Here is an 18,899-nt window from a genome sequence, read left to right as displayed (position 1 = left end):
GGCAAAGCCATTTAAACCCTGATCTTCCATTTCCAAATCAACACTAGTCTCACAGGTAGCTAAGTAAATGTCAAACTGCCACACCTTACTAAGGACTGACAATCTAAAAAATTACCTGTGTATACTAAGAACTGGCCCATCCCCCAACATGTTTACCTAACTGTGTCATTATGTATTTTCATCATCAAAAAGCATCTGTTAACTATGACTCCAAACAAAGAATCCTGCTGAAATGATGCCAAGCCTAAATGATCTTAAAATTTAGAATATCACACTTCCGTGTATATACAGATATAAGTAAACAAAAGCAGCAAAACGAAAACATTAAATTAATCCACTCTATACAGAATGATCCATATAAGTTAGGAAAGGAAAGAAAAAAACAAATATGGATGATCCCAAATATGAAAATCCAAGTCATTTATATATAAAAAGGAAGTCTTACAGACCTAAAATTATGCTTTTAGTGGACTAATCTCAAATTTCACTTGTATTACCTAAGCATAAATTGACAGTGGTGAAAAGCTACCCAAAAATTCAAGGTGAAAAAGGAATTTTACATTTTAAAATTATGGGGGGTCACATACAAACTAGATTATTAGAAGTAACTTAAATGTAAGGCCTACCATACATGAAGTATCTTTCTGGTCACCTTACATTCCAAATTATCCTAACAATAAATATCACGTTTTACTTTCTCTCTTCTCATTCTCCCCCAAAGACTCCTTACCTTCCAGAAGATCTCGGGCCAATCCTGGTTCTGCTCCTGTGGAACGGACAAAATCCGACAGGACAGCATCCATGTCCAGGGTCATGTGATCATTCAGTACGTTCAAGCAGCTGATGTAGGGAGGACATAGATCAAAAGTCAAGCCTCCACCTGAGGAGGAAATAAACACATAAGGCCTGACGCACAGTGGAATGGGAATATTATAGCCCAGTATCAGCAGCTTCCTAACCAAATGGGGAAACTATTCCAGCTCATTCATTTCAGCTGAATTTACTATAAAGAGTAATATGGTTTCCTAATTCCTTATTAACGTTAGTTGTTTTCCCTTTTATTACGTAAGTTTCAGGCGCCCAGCAATACAGTTCAACATCTATAAACGCTACAGTGATCACCATCACAAGTCTAGTTATCATCCATTCATTACATACAGTTCACCATTTCCCCTATTTAACGCTCCTCCTCTGCCATTCTAGAGTATGCCATTTCTATTCCTCAGTTTGCTTGTGCAAACTAATGGAAGGCAGCAGCGGACTCACATCCTGAAGAACTTCCCACCTGCGTTATCCCCTAACATAGCACCTGGTTTATTTCTTTCCAGGCACTCAATATATTTTGAAATTATTTAGCTGCTGTCTAGCCGCCTCCTCCAATACACAAGTTTCTTAAAAGTACAGAGCTTGTGTGTCTTATTCACTAACATATCCCCAGCATGTACCCCTTGGCACCGAGCCCTCAGTAAATATTTGCTGAATCAATGATACTACACACTGAATAACTTTCTTTCTTTCTTTTTTTTTATTCCCAAATTTCAGCCATTTATTTTTATTTCATCTTTTAATTCCTATGTGGTTCATGAACTCTTTATCAGTAACGTTCTCACTGACAAAGACCAATCTACATTAACTATAGTTATATAGAACATATCAAGGGAGTACCCAGGAAAATCAGAACACAAGACTTCATCAGCTAAAGAGAGTTCAAGTTTGCTGTTATGAAGACATACAAGAAAACAAATACACTGAAGCATAAACAAAAAAAATCAGAGTAACAACAGCATTTCAGAAGGAAAGATACAATAAAGATCTTAATTGACAATATGTATAATTATATAATTTATTAAAATTAACACAATTCATGTACAAATATTAACACGGTAGTTATTAAGTTTGTTAAGCACTTCAACTACTGAAATGTTAAAACACAATAAAAACTATATTAACTAACTTCTCCATCAAGGGATCTAATCTAGCTCACTAATTCAGGCTGAACATTCACTCTCCGAAGTACTTCTTCAGGCATGCAAAAAACAGGGCTAACAGGTTTAATCTGTTCTTCTCCCAAAAGTGACAATCCAGCAATTCCAAACAGAGTATGAAAAGGATCTACCATATCTCCTGGCCTATCTGCAAATCCTCCTGTTTCTTCATCTTGACATGCTAGGATGAAACTGCGGAGTTTTTCTCTATCAATCCAATGAAGCCTTCCAATTATCTTTAGGGAAGCCAACACCCACCATGAATAGCATACATCTGGTAACTTCTCTGGCCTTCCATTGAGTCCGCCTGATGGAAGCTGTCGTTCACAAAGCCACCAACCGAGTAAATCAGAATTTACTTGGTGCAACTGACTAGTAATAGCCAAGAATCCTGCCCAGCATGGGATTCAGAACCTGGTCTGCAACCAAATCCACCATCAAAGTTCATACATGATAAAACAAATTCGATTGCCTTTTCCACATTAATAGCATCCAACTTCCCCAATAGTGCCAAAGTTGTCACTGCACAAAAAGAGAATCTTGTATCAATTTTTCCCCAAATATCTCCAGCAAAAGAACCATCTTCTTTCTGTAGACTCTGAACATATTCCACAACTTTATTTATGTCAATAACATTAATACTATCATAGAGAGTAAGTATCTGAACAGCACTAAGAGTACACAAAAGATGAGGATCATGTCCAATACTAGCACTTATTCCACCACACTCGTGTTGACAAGACTTAATAAACGTCAGAATTTCTTCTCTATTCATATGATGTAGTTGTCCCATGAGATCCATTATGGTCAGACCCCAATAGATACCACTCATTCTCAAATATTCAGACATGCAATATTCGTAGTCATCTTTCTTTGAGCCATAGGATGCAATATAATCAGCATGCTTCTCCAGTAACAGGGTGTCAGGTGCATCTGACTTAATGATAACATCTTTCTGTGGTGTACCCATGACTGAGAGCAAAAAGAGTGAATAACTTTCAAGTTGACTAGTATTCTCATGCTAGCTGAGGAAATGGGAGGAGCAAACGGATATCTGAAACCACTCAAAATAAAGCACTCTGCAATTATGCAAAGCAGGGCAGAGATGCCAAGAGTTCCTAACAAAGGTCAATCTTTGTCCACTAACTTCATGAACCCAGGAAACATGCTTTTTCTCCAATCAGGACAAATGACTGCCAAGTAAGTTCACCTGAAAAAGGTCTCTTCTTCAGACTTGACTTTGGCACGAACTATGTCCCTGACCCGTCAGCCTGGCACCAATCCACATTCCTCTGAAGTTAGCAGTCCCAGCTGAGGAAGCAATAACCAAGAGAACAACTTCTCACCAAAATTTGCCGCTTCAGACAGGTTTACAGTTCTCTGCAGAAGAGGGCTTGTTCATAAAGCCACCAGGCACATACCTGCCCCACCACACCCACCAATGCCCTGCTCTAGGGGAAATGCCAAAAGTGGAGTTCCCAAGGGTAGCAGGGTGGCTCAGGTGACTGTCTCTCCAGAAACATCTCCTTCTAAACAACCTAAACGCTAAGGATGATTCTCAGGTACTTTCTCATCACACCTCCCCAGACCCCAAGACAAAGCTTACTTATTGGTGTGATCAGATCCTAATTTTCTGCATTCCATAGAAATAGTAAGGCAAAGAAACAGCAGTGATTTGTAGGTCATAAAACCACTAGGCCACTAACTTAATAACTTCACATAGGATTTTTTTTTTTTTGAGAGGGAGAGACATGACAAAATAGTATTCTTTCTGGTTCTGTTCCAGGAGGCCAAGAAGTCCAGGAGTAGAAAGAAATGTTTAATTCATATCTGTAGCCCCAACATCTAGCTCAGAATCTACAATATTGTAAATATTGTAGACAGTCAATAAATGCCTGATGAATAAATGATTAAATGACTAACTGAACCTCTGCATCAGCCACCACCAGAGCAATCAATTCGAGGTTTAAAATTCAGATCAGAAAGTCAAGGGTACTTCACCTTTCACATCACCCCTCTATTTCTAATGGTCTGTCCCAGTCTCAATCCATTTCTCAAAGTTTTACAAACTCTCCTTTCTAAAGAGACATTAACATACTGTCATTATTTCTACTACCCTCATATCATATGACTTTTACTTACACCTATATATATTAGCTGGGTGACTTTGGTCAAATAACTTACAGGGTCTCAGTTGCCTCTTGTATATCCTAGACTTGGATTTGATGACTTCTAAGATCATTTCCGGGCTTAAAAAAATAACTTCAGTTCCCTAAAGCTTCATAAATTATGATCATTACATTCTCTTTTGCTCTGCTTATTATCAATGTCTAATTTACTTCCATTTCAATATCACAATTGTCAGAAATTATGGCCATACATAAAGAACTTTTGGCCGTGAAAAGAAGAGAAGCGAAAAGCAAAGGAGAAAAGGAAAGATATACCCATTTGAATGCAGACTTCCAAATAACAAGGAGAGATAAGAAAGCATTCTTCAGTGATCAGTGCAAAGAAATAGAGGAAAACAATAGAATGGGAAAGACTAGAGACCTCTTCAAGAAAATTAGACATACCAAGGGAACATTTCATGCAAAGATGGGCTCAATAAAGGACAGAAATGGTATGGAGCTAACAGAAGCAGAAGATATTAAAAAGAGGTGGCAAGAATACACAGAAGAACTATACAAAAAAGAGCTTCACAACCCAGATAATTATGATGGTGTGATCACTCACCTAGAGCCAGACATCCTGTAATGTGAAGTCAAGCGGGCCTTAAGGAAGCATCACTACAAACAAAGCTAGTGGAGGTGATGAAATTCCAGTTGAGCGATTTCAAACCCTAAAAGATGATGCTGTGAAAGTGCTGCACCCAATATGCCAGAAAATTTGGACAACTCATAGGACTAGAAAAGATCAGTTTTCATTCCAATCCCAAAGAAAGGCAATGCCAAAGAATGCTCAAACTACTGCACAATTGCACTCATCTCACACAGTAGTAAAGAAATGCTCAAAATTCTCCAAGCCAGGCTTCAGCAATACGTGAACCGTGAGCTTCCAGATGTTCAAGCTGATTTTAGAAAAGGCAGAGGAACCAGAGATCAAATTGCCAACATCTGCTGGATCATCAAAAAAGTAAGAGAATTCCAGAAAAATATCTATTTATGCTTTATTGACTATGCCAAAGCCTTTGACTCTGTGGATCACAATAAACTGTGGAAAATTCTGAAGGAGATGGGAATACCAGATCACCTGACCTGCCTCCTGAGAAACCTGTATGCAGGTCAGGAAGCAACAGTTAGAACTGGACATGGAACAACAGACTGGTTCCAAATAGGTCAAGGCTGTATATTGTCACCCTGCTTATTTAACTTATATGCAGAGTACATCATGAGAAACACTGGGCTGGATGAAGCACAAGCTGGAATCAAAATTGCCGGGAGAAATATCAATAACCTCAGATATGCAGATGACATAGAAAGTGAAGAAGAACTAAAGAGCCTCTTGATGAAAGTGAAAGAGGAGAGTAAAAAAATTGGCTTAAAGCTCAACATTTCGAAAACTAAGGTCATGGCATCCGGTCCCATCACTTCATGGCAAATAATGGGGAAACGATGGAAACAGTGAGAGACTTTATTTTTAGGGGCTCCAAAATCACTGCAGATGGTGATTGCAGTCATGAAATTAAAAAAACGCTTACTCCTTGGAAGAAAAGTTATGACTAACCTAGACAGCATATTAAAAAGCAGAGACATTACTTTGCCAACAAAGGTCCATCTAGTCAAAGCTATGGTTTTTCCAGTAGTCGTGTATGGATGTGAGAGTTGGACTATAAAGAAAGCTGAGTGCAGAAGAATTGATGCTTTTGAACTGTGGTGTTGGAGAAGACTCTTGAAAGTCCCTTGGACCGCAAGGAGATCCAACCAGTCCATCCTAAAGGAGATCAGTCCTGGGTGTTCATTGGAAGGACTGATGTTGGAGCTGAAACTCCAATACTTTGGCCAGCTGATGCAAAGAGCTGATTCATTTGAAAAGACTCTGATGCTGGGAAAGATTGAGGGCAGGAGGAGAAGGGGACAACAGAGGATGAGATGGTTGGATGGCATCACCGACACAACGGACATGAGTTTAGGTAGACTCTGGGAGTTGGTGATGGACAGGGAGGCCTGGCGTGCTGCAGTCCATGGGGTCAGAGTCAGATATGACTGAGCGACTGAACTGAACTGGACCTCAAATTCAAAATGCTAAGTTACTAAATAAATTAGTTCCTTAGATAAAATGCTTAAGAACTGAATTACTTCAAAATTCATAGGTGAATGAGTGGTTTCCTCCTCTTCTAATACAGACAAAATTCTTTCCTTGAGCCCATTTTACACACATACCATCTTAGGTCACAGGAGATGGTAGCAGTCCAAATAACTTAAAACACATGAATAATCCAAAACCAAGAGCATACCTGCAAAATGAATTTCAACTTTATCTCTTTAAAAAAAAAGTACAGGAACCAGGTAAAGCCACTTTAATAGCTTTCTGAAACAATGTGGGAAATACACAACACAAATGGTGGTGGTGGTGTAGTCGCTCAGTCGTGTTCGACTCTTGCAATCCTATGGACAAAGTAGCCTGCCAGGCTCCTCTGCTCATGGGATTCTCCAAGCAAGCATACTGGAGTGAGATGCTATTTCCTTAACAATCAACAAAAAGGTGCTCAACAGAAGAGTGAAGCTGATTAAGCCACAGGTTCATAGGCAATTTCCAAGCCAACAGAGGCTTCTGAGTGAGAGAAGCCAATGAAAACCATCAACATCATGGCATCTTAGACCTCACATGCCAACACAGCAGGTCAGTCTTTTCCAAACACAGTTTTTAACAATAATTTCAAGGTCCAACATTATCTAGAATGACTTGCTCAAAGATTCAAAGCACTAAACCAAACTTCTTGGCAGCACATTCTTACATTTGATGTCTCCAAGGCGCATGCCATGGACTCCACCCTTACCCTACCCAACAGGTGAGGACTGCAGCCTTTTTTTCACCATTACCAACACCTGGCTTGAGCTTCTCAAATTCCAAATGGGACTATCCAAATGGGACTTCTCAAATTCTAAATGGGACTAGGTGATGACGAAGACTCACAGTCCTTGGCTCTCGGTACACAGGAAGGAAAAAAGAAAACGCTGGCTTTCAAACTCTCAAATGAAACAGAAGAGGCACTCAAATATTTGTTGACTGAATGGTGTTTCGACTAATCTAATTCAGAGTCAAATCCTCCAGTCTTCCAATCAGAGGGACTTTGTGTGCTCGTTAGTGCTCACTCAGTCATGTCCAATCTTTATGACCTCATGGTCTGTAGCCCGCCAGGTACCTCTGTCCATGGAATTTTTCAGGCAAGAATACTGGAGCAGGTTGCCATTTCCTACTCCAGGGAATCTTCCTGACCCAAAGATCAAACCTGCGTCTCTTTCATCTCCTGCATTGGCAGGCAGATTCTTTACCACTGTGCCTCCTGTGAAGCCAATTCTTGGATGAATCGCCCATAGTTTTAAAATCACTGATCTGGACTGGTAAGCAACTCTTCTAACTTTTCCAGTTAGTGGAGAAATCACTAACATTTACTACAAGTTACAGGAAGTTTTCAAGTTGAAACATGAAGTTGAACTTCTTCAACAAAAAGGGACTGAAGCAATAATGTAATCCAATGTCAGCCTCCACGCAAGAATCCTTCTACTGCATCTTTGACAGATAAATCATCCTATCTCCACAAGAATACAAGTTCTGATGGAGACTCATTTCTTTGCTACAATGTCCATTTTATTGTTGGACAGGTCTAATTGTTAGAAAATGCTTTTCTTAACTAAATCACCAGCCTTCCTCTCTCTTTAACATAATGGTGCTTGATCTCTTCTCCAGAACAGTAAAATCTACTTCCAGAAATGATGGAATTTTCATGGAAAATGATTATATAAAGCATTTCTTTCCATAAAAATTTGTGGTAGGTCAACACTACAATGTTATCATGAGCCAACCAGTGGCCTCTTTTTTTTCTTTTACAAAATTCTTCCTTATATCAGTACTTGCCATTACCTGTATTCACGCATAAACGTTTATGCCAACCCTATATTACAAACTCAACAAGTAGAATAAATGAAGACACGTACCTTGTTCAAAGTTCACTTCTGCTACTATCTTTGCTTCTCATCCCTACTTCCACTTCCATGCTCTCTTGAAGTGAGGATAGTAATCAAGAAAATAAGTCAGGGCTTCCCTGATGGTCTAGCGGTTAAGAATTTACCTGTCAGCGCAGGGGACATGGGTTTAATCCCTGACCTGGGAAGATCTCACATGCTCTGGAGCAACTAGGCTTGTGTGCCACAACTACTGAGCCCGAACTCTAGAATCCACAAGCCGCAACTACTGAAGTCTGTGCTTTGCAACCAGAGAAGTCACCACAATGAGAAGCCCATGCAACAAAACCAGAGAGCAGCCCCAACTTGATGCAACTAGAGAGAGAAGCCTCCATGTAGCTAAAAATAAATAGATAATTTAAAAAGAATAACAAGTTAATATTAAGTACTTTCAAAAACACTTCTATTTCATTAACAACAAAGCTCCTGCAGCAGGCTTATTATTCCCAGTTTACACAGAAAGGAATAAGCCTTGAAAAGTCAGGTGGGTTACCCAAAATCTGAACCCAGACATTTTGAACACATGCTCTCTCTACTGTACCATACTGCTTCCAAGTGTGTCTGCTAAGTCACTTCAGTTGTGTCTGACTCTCTGACCCTAAAGGCTGCAGCCCACCAAGCTCTTCTCTCCATGGGATTTTTCAGGCAAGAATACTGGAGTGGGTTGCCATTTCCTCCTCCAGGGACCTTCCCAACCCAGGGATCAAACCCCCGTCTCTTATGTCTCCTGCTTTGGTAGGCGGGTTCTTTACCACCAGTGCCACCTTTAGGGACAGGCATTACTGGTTCCCAGAACGGCACTGATTTTTAGCCATTAAGTTCTTTCACCACAGGAAAGTGCTGTGCCCATCTTTCATGTTTATTAATGACTCATGACTCTGCCTTATATTCTCCTCGGTTCAAATCCTATCACCTTCCTGAACAATTTCAACACCCACCTGCATAATCTATCCAGCATTTCTGCCTTAAAGTTTCATAAACTCATCAAATGCCAAGATCTTCATCTGTACCTCAGCAACTCAGACCCACCATGCCCTGAAACCATTCTACCTCTAAATCTTCAACTCCCAACATCTTACTCTGGCTACAACCTCATTTCCCTCCAGCTGTTTCTCTCTACTACTAAACCTGTTATCTCACCTCAGGACATCTTTGCCTCAAGACTAAGCCATCCAATTCTTTAACCATCTTATTCATTAATTCAACAAAAATTAATGGAGTGCCTACTCTGGGCTAGGCACTATGGTCAGGATTAGGAACACATAACCATGAACTAGACATAATCTCTATCTTCACAAAGCTTCTAGTATAGAGGGAAAAAAAACAAGATTTCACAAACAACTGTGATTACAATAGGGAAAAACACTGGGGGAGGGGCATTATAGCATATAGGGAATCAAGAAAAGCTTTCCCAAGGAAGTGATATTATATCTAAGAACTGAAAAATAAGTAGGAACTGGAGACAAATTGGGAAAGAAAGAATGCTCTGAGCAGAGGAAACATATCAATGTTCTGTGGCAAGGAGGTACAGAGAGGTGAAAATGGTGAAAAATGAGAACAAAGGGGGGGTCAGTGGACCCTACTGAAGACTGAGATCTTATTAATATCCTAAAAGTAAGGAGGAGCCTTTGAAGAGTGATAGGCAGGGACAGGACAGAATCAGATTTAAAATATTAAAAGATCACTCCAGTTGCAGTGGGAAGAATGCTTTACAAGGAGTACAAGTGGATTTAGGGAGAACTGTTTAGAAAACTATGGTAAAATGAGATGACAGTGAGCTAGACTAGGATGAGAGCAGAGAAGACGAGAAAAATGGTTAGATTCCACTTTGTCCTTTCTTGCCTATCTAAACATAAACATAATGAGTGATCACTTTATTCTCCCATAAAAACCTAGTTCCCTTATCCTTTCATCTGCACAATCTGGATAGATCTCACATTCAACTTCTCCACTACTAAATGAGGCTATTGTACAAGACAAGCGCCCACAATAATACAGAGTAATATGACTACAGATATATCATGTTCTGTCTCATTCCTTTCAATGAGACACTGCTTTCTTTTGCTTTAGTACCTAACCAGTCTTCTCGGCTACTATCCTATCCCTTCACCATTCTCCCTGAGCCTCCCACCAAATCCTTATCACCTCCCTTACTCCCAGTAGATGACCTTTCTTCTGACTTCACAGAAAAAAGTATGAAACAAAGCAAGGGGTGTTCCTTCAGATTTTCCTCCTGCCTTATCTGCTGGCTGTTATTTTCGTCTTCCCTGCAAAACTCTTTAAATTAGACTACACTCACTGATGGTACTTTCTCACCTGATGGTCAGTCCTCGACCAACTAAAACTGGCTTCAATAGAAAGACAAGGACACCGCTGTCTTATACAGAAGACCATCACCATCCTCCTTACTGCTTATCTAAAGTGTCTCTTTGTAGCATTTGAGACATATGGACCACTCTTCCTGCCTCTCTCATTCTGTGCCTTGGTTACCTTTGTGAATTTTTCTTTCTGTGCCTGCACCAAAGGTTAGTTCACCCACAGTTCTAACCTCAAGCCTTCCATTTTCTCATTTTATATCATCCCCTTGAAGAACTTCATTCATGCCCCTGAGCACCCAAATGTCGATGACTTCAAAGGCATCTGCTGTCCCCAACTCTTTCTAACTCAACCAGGAATCCCACAGGCACTTCAGACCGGGCACTATCCCTCCACCTGTTCAAGCTATTTTTCTTCCAGAACTGCCTTTTCTAGCAAGTAGCACCATCATCCCTCCTATCACTTAAGTCAGAAGCCTGGGAGCTGCCCTGGATTTCTCTCTGGCCTTATCCTCAACTCACAAATCGTCCTTTACTAAAGTTTAGTAATTTTAATCTTAAAGAATTCTCAGATCCATCCAACATCTTCTGCAGGCTACATCTCTTTTATCTTTTCTCAGGTGTTCAAAACCTGGACCCCAGGAAATAGCTTTCTAATTTCTCCCTCTTCCTTTCTCCAGCCATTTTTCACAGTGGTTGCTTGTAGAGGCTGATCAGTCTAAAATGCAAATATGACAGTATTATATCCCACTGCTCAATGGATCCTCAGTGACTAAAGCTTAATATCCAAATTCCTACTCAAGACAAATAAGGCCCTTCATGATCCAGCTCTACCTAATCCTCCGGCTGTATCTACATCCCACCTTTCCCCTTCTTGTACTTGATAGTTCCGTGAGTATATTACATGCTTCAAATTTCAGTTCCTTTGTGAATGTTGTGCCTTCTGGCTCCTGGTCTAGCAGGTGAATTCCTATTTCTTCTTTAAGGCTACCATAAGTACCACCTCATCTGCAAAACCCTCCCTGGCTTCCCAAGTTAAAGTGCCCACTTCCTCCTTGGTGTTTCATCTTGTACTCTCCCTCTAGCATATTATACTGCACAGTACTTGTGTTTATTTACATGTCTGTCTCCCCACTAAACCATGAGCAATTTCAGGGAAGGAATCTTGTCTTGTTCATCCTGTATTCCTAGCATCCTAGCACCTGTTAAGTACTTAGTTTTCATTCAGATAAACTGAATTCTATTTGTACCGTATCCCACTACACCCTCCCCCCCCGCCCCAGTATTGACAATAACTAGATAATCAGTGTTAAACCGGGCATCTCAAAGTGTTCACCATGTTGTAAACAGTGGGCATCTCAAATACATTTGCTTAAGATTGTTATATGATCTTATTCGCAACAGATTTCTCTCCCTAAACGTTGTTTAGCTCAGACTAGTACTAAAATCAGTCTTCATGATGAGTGCCCAACTGTTTAGTAACAGAGAAAAGTGACTTAAAATTAAATACTAACTGATATTTAACATAGCTATAGAAAATACATAGCTGTAGATAATACAGTTATGTTAAAATGTGTGAGAAACTACTGACCCTACATTCTCTCATCTAAAATATCCCCCAAAGTGTCCACATTCTCACACTGTACCCACTCTCCTGGTCCACTGATGCATTACAGCTGTGTCTGAGTACTCTCCAACTCCTCCCCAAATTCACTGGAAAACCACAACATTCAAGACCGTCAAGAATTTTCAAAGGTCAGTGACTCCTCCATGTCTGTGATGTCAGTTCCAAGGAATCCAGACAAGGAGAAAGAGAAAGGACAGAAACCCTTAGAATTTCACACAATTGTTGACTAGGTGGGTGGGAGAGATGAAAGACTATCTTGGCAGATTTTTTTTAGTTAATATGTGCCCTTCCAAGTGAAAAAAAACAAAATATTACCTCCTTAGAAAAAAAAGAAAGATCTGACTAAATTACATACTAAAAAGACCTGCTGCTGCTGCTAAGTCACTTCAGTTGTGTCTGACTCTGTGCGACCCCATAGACGGCAACCCACCAGGCTCCCCTGTCCCTGGGATTCTCCAGGCAAGAACACTGGAGTGGGTTGCCATTTCCTTCTCCAATGCATGAAAGTGAAAAGTGAAAGTGAAGTCGCTCAGTCGTGTCCGACTCTTAGCGACCCCATGGACTGCAGCCCACCAGGCTCCTCCATCCATGGGATTTTCCAGCTGAGAGTACTGGAGTGCGGTGCCATTGCCTTCTCCGTAAAAACACCTATGTACCACTAAATGTTATAGTGTTAGTCACTCAGTCAAGTCTGACTGTTTACAACTCCATGGACTATAAATCACCAGGCTTCTCTGTCCATGGGATTCTCCAGGCAAGAATACTGGAGTGGGTAGTCACTTCCTTCTTCAGGGGATCTTCCCGACCCAGGGACCAAACCTGCATCCCTTATGTTTCCTGCACTGGCAGGTGGTTCTTTGCCCTCTGAGCCACTAGGGAAGCCTGATGTATCACTAAATGTTATAATCCACAGTAAAAAGTGGTAGGACCAGGATTTTTATAAGTCCAGCCAATCTGACTCCCAAATACTAAACTCCACTTAGTCCAGGGAGGAAGACTGAGGAGACATGGGCAGTCTGCCACGTGCAAGTCCATCCTCACTGCCTCAACACCTCCACCTGGAGAGACAGAATAGGCTCTGGATTCAGACAGATCTAGGCTCCAATCCCTTATCAACTACTAACAGCTGTGCAATCATGGGTAAGCAATATGACTGTTTAGCGCCTCTGTTCCTTCAGGTATAAACTGGGGGAATTATCTACACTTCAGACTTGCTGTTAGGATTAAATAATGTAAGATATAAAAAGCTTTTAGGACAGTGCCTAGTGTTCAGTAAGTCCTCAAAACATGTCAGTTGCCTTCTTTGCACCTAATTCCCTCCCACAAGCTCTGCCTCACTCTGCTGGTGTCCAGCCTTTGTCTCCCCTTCAGAAGCTCCCTCTACTCTTACAAACAAACCCTCCAGTCCTACAGCCATTTCTTGGCCCAGTCTAAACACATACACACAGTACCTGTTCTATCACTCCCATTCCAGTGTCTTTTAAGTCCTCAAGAAAATGTTATAAAGAGATTCCCTTAGTTGTATCTTCTCCCAGATAGTCCCTCAAAAAGAGAGCAAAAAACAAAGTCTGTCCTCTCCTAGAGGTACATACCGAGCTCACTGTGTGTGTGTGCTCGGCCTCTCGATGGTGTTCGACTCTTTACGACCCCATGGACGGAAGGCCGCCAGGCTCCTCTGTCCATGGAATTTTCCAGGCAAGAATTCTAGAGTGGGTTGCCATTTCCTCCTCCAGAGGATCTTCCCAACCTAAGGATCGAACCCATGCCTATTGCATCTCCTGCACCGGCAGGAGAATTAAATAGTTCATTTATCCCCAGACCTCCAGAAACAGCAATTTCCCACATATTGACCAAAATTCTCATGCCTTAATCTTCCAGCCCTACCTCCCCACCCTTAACCCTTACTACTCTACTCATTCCAGATGTCTATTTTCTCCCCCAAAAACAAACGTAAGAGGAAAAAACTGAATCCGATCATATAATTTACCACTCCCAAAACAATTTATCAGTATACCATAGGCTATTGTGGAAACACACCAGTAAAGATTCAAGAATTGGACCTCTGGCTTTATCATTACCACTGGTATGTGTCCGAACAAGATTTAACTATTTTTTTTTTCAAAAGTTTCTAGTTTGTTTTTTTTTTTAATCAGGCTACAAACAGGAAAATTTGTTCCTAAAAGACAAATCCCATCAACAGCCAAATGCTAATATACAAATGAGGGAGAAGCTCACAGAGAACTCCTTATGAACTGGCATTTCTCTATTCAGTGCTACTGATAAAAGGCTCCCTGGGTTATAGTTATTTGGGAAATTTAATAATTTGGAAGGCTTGTACAATGGAAGTGACCTTTGGAAAAATAAGGGCAGAGAGAGTCACAACGAAAGCCTATTATTATATTATTGGCACAACAAGAGTAACTTGAATAGGAACAGAAACCACGTTAGTGTTTACTTTTTTAGATCCAGACCAGTATGCCTATTTGCCCACACAATGGTTTTTTTTTTTCCTTTCAGCTAGGGTGAAGGGTAGTCCAAGGTTCAACTCCCAATAAGTTCAACTTTTAGAAGAATAACCCGTAAAACAAACAAACAAACAACAGTTCTACGAGCCCTTAAAAATATTCTGATTACTGAACTTTTGACATGAGAGAAAAATAAATATTACGAAACCACACAGGCTAGTTTAATAACAAAACACACCATCTCTCTAGAATCAACCCTCAAATATTCAGTAGTTGACAACCTTCTCTCCCCTTATTGATTCCTAACTAATGGCCATTTCATTGTCAATTACAGAACTTCCATTTAAGGGAAGAAATAGCAGAAGGAAAAAAAAAATTAGAATGACTATCCCATCTGCGATTAGTTACCCACAGGAAATTAATTCACTTTGTAAATTTCTTCTGATAAATTAACTTCCTTCACCATACTAATTTTTATAAAAGCCTCAAACAAATAGAAAAAGAAATGTCTTTTTTTAAATTATATAATTCAGTTCAAAGAAAGATATTTTTATCACTATTATTTCTTTTAATTCTTCAAATGCAGTTCCTGGCTATATCTAAACCTCATTTGAACTCCCACAGGTACAGTGTATGGATAGTAACTACTATCCACTGGCACTTGCTGATACCATATACCACCTTGTCATATTAGTTGGGCTTCCTCACACTTATCTCACCAATCTGACTATCCGTCATTCATTCAAAATTTACCAAGCTGGGTCCACCACAGCCTGAGGATACAAAGGGTGAAGCCACAGTCCTACCTTCAAGGGACTCCAGTCTGGTGTGAGAAATCTCAACACGTTTCTAGTGCCCAGTGGGGTAAGAAGTATAAGAAGCAACTAGTTTACCTGGATGGGTTAGGGAAGTTTCTCAAACTGAGGCTTTAGGATGGGTAAGAGCTCATGAGACTGAAAGACAAGATGCATTCTAGGTAGGACTAAGATCCTTGAGGCTGGCACCTTTATTTTGTACTTTAAAAAATTCTAAACAGGCCTAATAAACTGCCTGGCACATAGTAGATGCCTAACAAATATTTGTGGTTCTAAATTATTCATGCTAGTACATGTGTGTGGATAATCAAGAGCTAATCTATACCTAAAAAAATACCTAAAATAGTCTTCTGAATTATTAAATGTCACCATTCAACCCACAGATATGTATAATCAAGGTCTATAGGAATAGATGTATTTGTACAGCTATCTGTTCACTAAGAATAGCTTCTCTTTTGCTGTAATTTATTTGTTTTAAAAGCACTTTCACAAATATGGCCTCATTTAATAAAATTTTAAAAAATTAAATACCCATTGAAACTTTTTTATCCCCTATTTTCTAATGGAAAACACACACACACAGAGAAGCTTACAAACTTAAGTGATACCCAGATAGCAAGGAGCTTGGACCTACGTATTCTGAATTTGAATACAACACAGGGTTCATATCCGTTCCCCAGGGATTTATAGCACAGTCAAATCAGTTTAGCCATGCAAAGTCCACAGGTTGGAGAGCTCTTGAATATTTTGCTGTTAACTACTGTCCACATTCACCCACACTGTCTACTAGCCACCACAACCCTCTCCACCCCCCACCAAGCCTGCCAACACATACATATTCCTATTTCCAGGTTACAGGTAAGAAGCAGAAACTCCAACCCAGGGTATCTTGAGCATTATTTGGGTCCCTTTCATTTGTATGCAAGTGTGTGCTAAGTCGCTTCAGCTATGTTCGATTCTTTGTGACCCCATGGACTGTAGCCTGCCAGGCTCCTCTGTCCATGGGATTTTCCAGGGAAGAATACTGGAGTGGGTTGCTATTTCCTTCTCCAGGGGATCTTCCCAACCCAGGGATCAAACCCGCAGCCCTTATGTCTCCTGCATTGGCAGGTGGGTTCTTGACCACTAGTGCCTCCTAGGTTGTACCTTTTGTGGTAATAACTGCTCTTTTAAAAGCAAGCAAGCCTCTTATATTTGTGCACATAAAATCAATTATGAGCATATAACACAATCTGACAAGTCTCGTCGACCTGGGAATATAGATTATACACTTCTATTATTTACATAATCAACATTTCACATTCAGCTCTTATGTGGAACAGGCTGGTGGTAAGGGACCAAAAGTCAGTCTATTTTCTTTATTTGGCCCTTTAGAATTATGGACTTTAGAACCAGGATATCAGAGATCATTTCATTCCATACCCTCAAGTGACAGATGAGAACACTGAGAACCAGGTGAGTGAGATTTAGTGACTTGCCCAAAGCTAACCAGTGAGAAAAGAGTGTGTAGAACATAAGTTGGTTAACTCCTGTTCCAGAAATCTTCACTTGACTTCACATATACTGATAATTTTCAATTCTCCATGTAATCCACTTTGTGGATTTATCTATGAAAATTCCATCTTCTCCTGCCACCCAGCTAAATCTCTTACGTCTATAGATATATATCAAAGAAAAAAATGTGTACCTGGGAAATTTAGTTACTTAAGCAAACCATATTAAAAAAAGGAAGTCATCCATCTATAAAGAAAATCACAAAGACACATTCAAATTAAATCATCATTTTTGTTTTGCTCAACAACACTAAAAATATAAATTGGATTTGAGATACTGTATTCTTCTAGACATATCCCTTAGGTCTGAAGTTTTATAAAATTATGTGTGACATACAGAGAGATTTTTCTTTTTCTTTTCTATTGATAGTATGAAGCTATGCTTCTCGTACGTTATTAAGATATCATAGAAATAATTAAACTTTGAACAGAATAAAACACAAAAATCAAGAGAGAAAGCACAAACCTTTAACATATTACTTCTCCTTGTCCTAAAATATAAAATGCCTGCAAATATCAAAGCAAAAACTTTCCTTGCATTCACATTTATTTTTGAGAAAGCTACATTGCTTCATCCTGTTAGAAAGGGCCATGATCAGCACAGTAGCACCAAGAGTCACACAGTTCTCCCCTAATGAAAACCTTAACCTCCTGACTCAGCCATTCAGTAAGCACTTATTAAGGACCCACTCAATGCCAGGCACTCTGCTGAGTGAAGAGGACATACCATACATCAACTGAAAGTGAAAGTCACTCAGTCGTGTCCGACTCCTTGTGACCCCATGGACTATATAGTCCACGGAATTCTCCAGGCCAGAATACTGGAGTGGGTACTCTTTCCCTTCTCAAGGAGATCTTCCCAACCCAGGGATTGAACCCAGGTCTCCCACATTGCAGGTGGATTCTTTATCAGCTGAGCCACAAGGGAAGCCCAGGAATACAGGAGTGGGTAGCCTATCTCTTCTCCAGTGGATCTTCCCAACCCAGGAATCGAACCAGGATCTCCTGCACTGCAGGCAGATTCTTTTCCAACTGAGGTATGAGACAGTATCCCTGCTTTCTAGATGTTCATCTAATGGGCTGGTTCCACAGAAAATGCCAGATGGGTATCAGCTAAATTCCTTTATTGGACAAAGATTTACCAAGGGACAGGGACAAGAGACAGAAAAAGATGAAAAGGAAAATTTGAAAAGTAAGTAGTCTTTTCAGAATTTACTGAATAACTTATTTTGGATTATAAAAATCACATGTTCTTCTCCAAAAATACAAATCATCAGAAGTTGACTGCAAAGGCTTTTGATGATAACAGCTAACCAAATATTTTGGTCAATGGCACTGTTTCCTCAATCTTCCTACACTGGAAGGCCAGGCAGATACTACCCTGGACCGACCAATATAATTTTGTTATTTATTATAAGGTCCATAATGTAGGAATGTGGTTGATCTTACCAACAAACTGGGATGAACTGTTTTCTGTGTAGACAGATGCTTCCAGTAAAATGTACTATAAGCCTCTAACAGATAATAAATCCTGCTTAATTTTCTTGCCACTATAGAGCACAGCAAAGTAGTATAAGGCAACCTTCCCAACGACATAGCACAAGGCCAAGTTTTCAGGGTGACAAGTCTCTGCTTTTCCTTCTCCCTTCCACAAAAAGTACAAAAGGTATCAATCAGTACACAAATCATATGGCAAATATCCCATTGTCCCCTGAGTTTTTCTCCTTGAAATTAATTACGGAAACTAACCCCTGTAAGAATGAATCCTATTTATTACTAACCCGTAATATTAGTACTGGCGGTGGTGGAGATAACAACTGCTAGCTTTGCAGTTCACAATACATTTTTCAAATATATTGTCTTATTTACTGAAAAAATTAAGAGAGGATAAAAGGAAACATCATAGGCAACTATCTCAGATATCAAAAAAATCAAACCTAGTTTAACTGGAATTAAA

General features: G+C 40.0%; 2 protein-coding genes across 2 annotated transcripts in view; both read right to left on the bottom strand.

The window, feature by feature from the left end:
- Nucleotides 1–18,899, bottom strand: part of OTUD7B (OTU deubiquitinase 7B) — a 59,133-nt gene that overhangs the window by 24,572 nt on the left and 15,662 nt on the right. Inside the window, exon 2 of the mRNA XM_006049209.3 lies at nucleotides 731–880. Coding sequence (XP_006049271.1) covers nucleotides 731–815 — 85 coding nt within the window. The 5' untranslated portion in view covers nucleotides 816–880. The remainder of the gene's footprint in view (nucleotides 1–730; nucleotides 881–18,899) is intronic.
- On the bottom strand, nucleotides 1,519–3,098 carry LOC102416616 (geranylgeranyl transferase type-2 subunit beta-like). Its single transcript, XM_044944434.2, is given in 2 exon segments — nucleotides 1,519–2,379; nucleotides 2,382–3,098. Coding segments are annotated over 2 exon segments (978 nt in total). The 5' UTR covers nucleotides 2,956–3,098; the 3' UTR covers nucleotides 1,519–1,975.

This window comes from Bubalus bubalis, chromosome 6 (assembly GCF_019923935.1).
Source record: "Bubalus bubalis isolate 160015118507 breed Murrah chromosome 6, NDDB_SH_1, whole genome shotgun sequence".
Taxonomy (NCBI): Eukaryota; Metazoa; Chordata; class Mammalia; order Artiodactyla; family Bovidae; genus Bubalus; species Bubalus bubalis.
The sequence above is the reverse complement of the archived record's forward strand: the minus strand, read 5'-3'. Positions and strand labels throughout refer to the sequence as shown.